Consider the following 2528-nt stretch of genomic DNA (forward strand, 5'->3'; position numbering starts at 1 on the left):
ACTAAAAATACAAAAAGTAGCTGGGCGTGGTGGTGTGCACCTGTAGTCCCAGCTATTCTGGAGGCTGAGGCAGGCGAATCGCTTGAACCTGGGAGGCAGAGGTTGCAGTGAGCCAAGATCATGCCACTGCACACCAGCCTGGGCAACAGAACAAGACTCTGTCTCTCCAAAAAAAAAAAAAAAAAAAAAGTCGAGAACTGGAAAGGAACTAAGTGCATGAAAAGAACTTTTATGTTCCTTCATGTTTTTATTTAAAGAAACTGAATCAAGTACCAAACACGGAATAAAGGCAAACATTCACTTTTGGGGTGATTGTTCCCTTCTTGGCAATCCCTGTTTTATTGAGGGTATCACTACTTATTCATTCCAAGGATTTTTTTGTTTTCCACAGGAGGTGGGCGTTTCTTTGTCTTCTTAGAGTCAGGATTCCAGATCTGCTGATGTGTGGGACTTTTCTTGGCCATTACAATTTTATCTACAGTCACGAGCTGCAGCACCACCTCAGCCACTGCTCGAAATCCTTGGGCTTTGACTATTAGGGTGTCCCACACCCCTTCCTGGGCCACATTTATTATCCCGTCAGCTCCCACACCCATTAGGAGGTTCCCACCTTGGTGCACTCCACTCATTTCCGCCACCACGTCTGAGACAGCTAAGCCTGCATTCTCTGCCAAGGTTTTAGGAAGATACTTCAGGGCCCGGGCAAATGCAAGGAATGCAAGCCCACTGGGCCCTTCCAATCTGCTTCCTTTATCAGAGAGCATTTTTGCCAAAGCCATTTCTGTGGCCCCAGCTCCTGGAATCAGTCTGGGATCTTGACATAGCTGGAAATAGGCATCAATGCCGTGGTAGATGGCCTGCTGTGCACTCCGCAGCCCCTGGGTGGTGGCTCCCCTGAGGACCACGGTGAGGGCAGGTGTGCCTGTACATTCCCATTCAAATACCACAACCAAACCATCTCCCAGCTCCTGCCTGTAAACCCTCTGGCACCTGCCTGGCCTCTGGGGAGGGAGCAGACGAGGCAGCAGAGGTGTGTCCAACACCTCACTCAGGTAAATGATCTCCATCCGAGACCTAGCTTGGATCACCACGATGCCATGCCTGTCTGCCAGCATGAGGGTCTCCTCGTCGACCTCCCCCAACACCACTGCCACATTAATTCCCGTGGCTGCCAGCTGGCCTACTTGCTTTTCCAGTAATTGGTCGTTTCCTTTACTAAACTGAGCTAGATCAGCAGGACTAGAAAGCCGGGCCGTTGCTGGCGCATTTGGATGGGCAGGACCAAAGGGGCAAGCAAAGAGAGCCACCCTGGCACCATTTAACACTGCGGCCATTTGCCCACAGAGCTTCCCAGACATGGCTAACCCCGGGAGGAGGCAGGAATCCTCCAGTGTCCCCCCGTGCAGTGCGCACACCCCAACACGCTCAGGCTTGAAGCTGCCGTCTAGCTCCTTGATAGCCCAGCAGGCATGGGCCACCAGCTTGGTCAGGTGGTCCGTGGAGGACAGGGTGTGGGTATTCATCACAGAATGGAGAGCCCAGGACGGATCTTCCAAAGGCCCCAGAGATTGGATGGCCAGGGAGGGCAGTGTGGCCAGGACCTCTGCCGTGGCTGTGGCGTAGGCCTCCCGGAGTTGCGGGCGAGGCAGGCCGGCCTTCAGCAGCTGCTCTGCCTGTTCCAGCAAGGCTTCTGTCAGCAGAACCACGAAGGCTGTGCCGTCCCCACTATTCTCTGCCTGGGTTTGGGCTGCTTCCCGGAGGAGCCATGCCGCTGGGTGCTCCAGCTCCAGGGCCCTGAGGATGGCAGCAGCACACCCCGTGCACACTGTTTCTCCTTTCATGGTCACCAGGAACTTCTGCCGGCCATGGGGGCCATAGCAAGGCCGGATGACATTGGCCAGGGTCTGGACTGCAGCCAAGCTGCTCAGCAGGTGGGGGTCCTCCTCTTCCGGACTCCTCGGGCTCTCCCTTGGGTGCAGTGCCAGCCTCTGGGGCAGCTCCAGGGCTGAAGAAACTGTGCTGTCCATGGCCCGCAGAGAGAAGAGAGGCCACCGTGAGTTGCAGAGATGCTCTAGAAAGACACCGATCGTTGAAAGTACTCAGGAGGTCAGTGGAAGCAAGGAGCCAAATGCCCATTGATTGGTATCTGAAGACGTCAGCACGGACCGGCGCTCCACTGTGGGTCCAAGGATGAGCTCCAAAGAGCCCAGTCCTAAAGCCACCCCAGGGTTGATTCTGTAAAGGAACTGGGCTCTTGGGGCCTCTCAACCTTGGTGACTGAAATGGGATCTTTAACTGATGAAGTCACAAAGTGGAAAATGGAACCAGGGTAGAGAATGAGGTCACGGAAGGCTGGTTAGAACTGAGGAGGCCCTACCAGCAGGCAAAAGTCAGGCCTCGTCCAGCAATGGAGGTATATGCACCTCTGCACCAGGTCTGAGACTTGTTTAAACGTTAAGAGACAGTGAGGAGGAGATCAAGTGAAAAACTACCCACTTCACCCTCTCTGGAGGCAGTGGCATGACCAT

General features: G+C 54.4%; 1 protein-coding gene across 1 annotated transcript; it reads right to left on the reverse strand.

Annotated features, from left to right (window-relative positions):
- Positions 1–234: 234 nt before the first annotated feature.
- Positions 235–2302, reverse strand: CCT8L2 (chaperonin containing TCP1, subunit 8 (theta)-like 2). The gene has a single exon (XM_011984318.1). It carries the CDS (start codon positions 2025–2027, stop codon positions 354–356), a length of 1674 nt encoding a protein of 557 aa, XP_011839708.1. The 5' UTR covers positions 2028–2302; the 3' UTR covers positions 235–353.
- Between the last annotated feature and the right edge of the window lie 226 nt (positions 2303–2528).

This window comes from Mandrillus leucophaeus, unplaced genomic scaffold (genome assembly GCF_000951045.1).
Source record: "Mandrillus leucophaeus isolate KB7577 unplaced genomic scaffold, Mleu.le_1.0 Scaffold266, whole genome shotgun sequence".
Lineage (NCBI taxonomy): Eukaryota > Metazoa > Chordata > Mammalia > Primates > Cercopithecidae > Mandrillus > Mandrillus leucophaeus.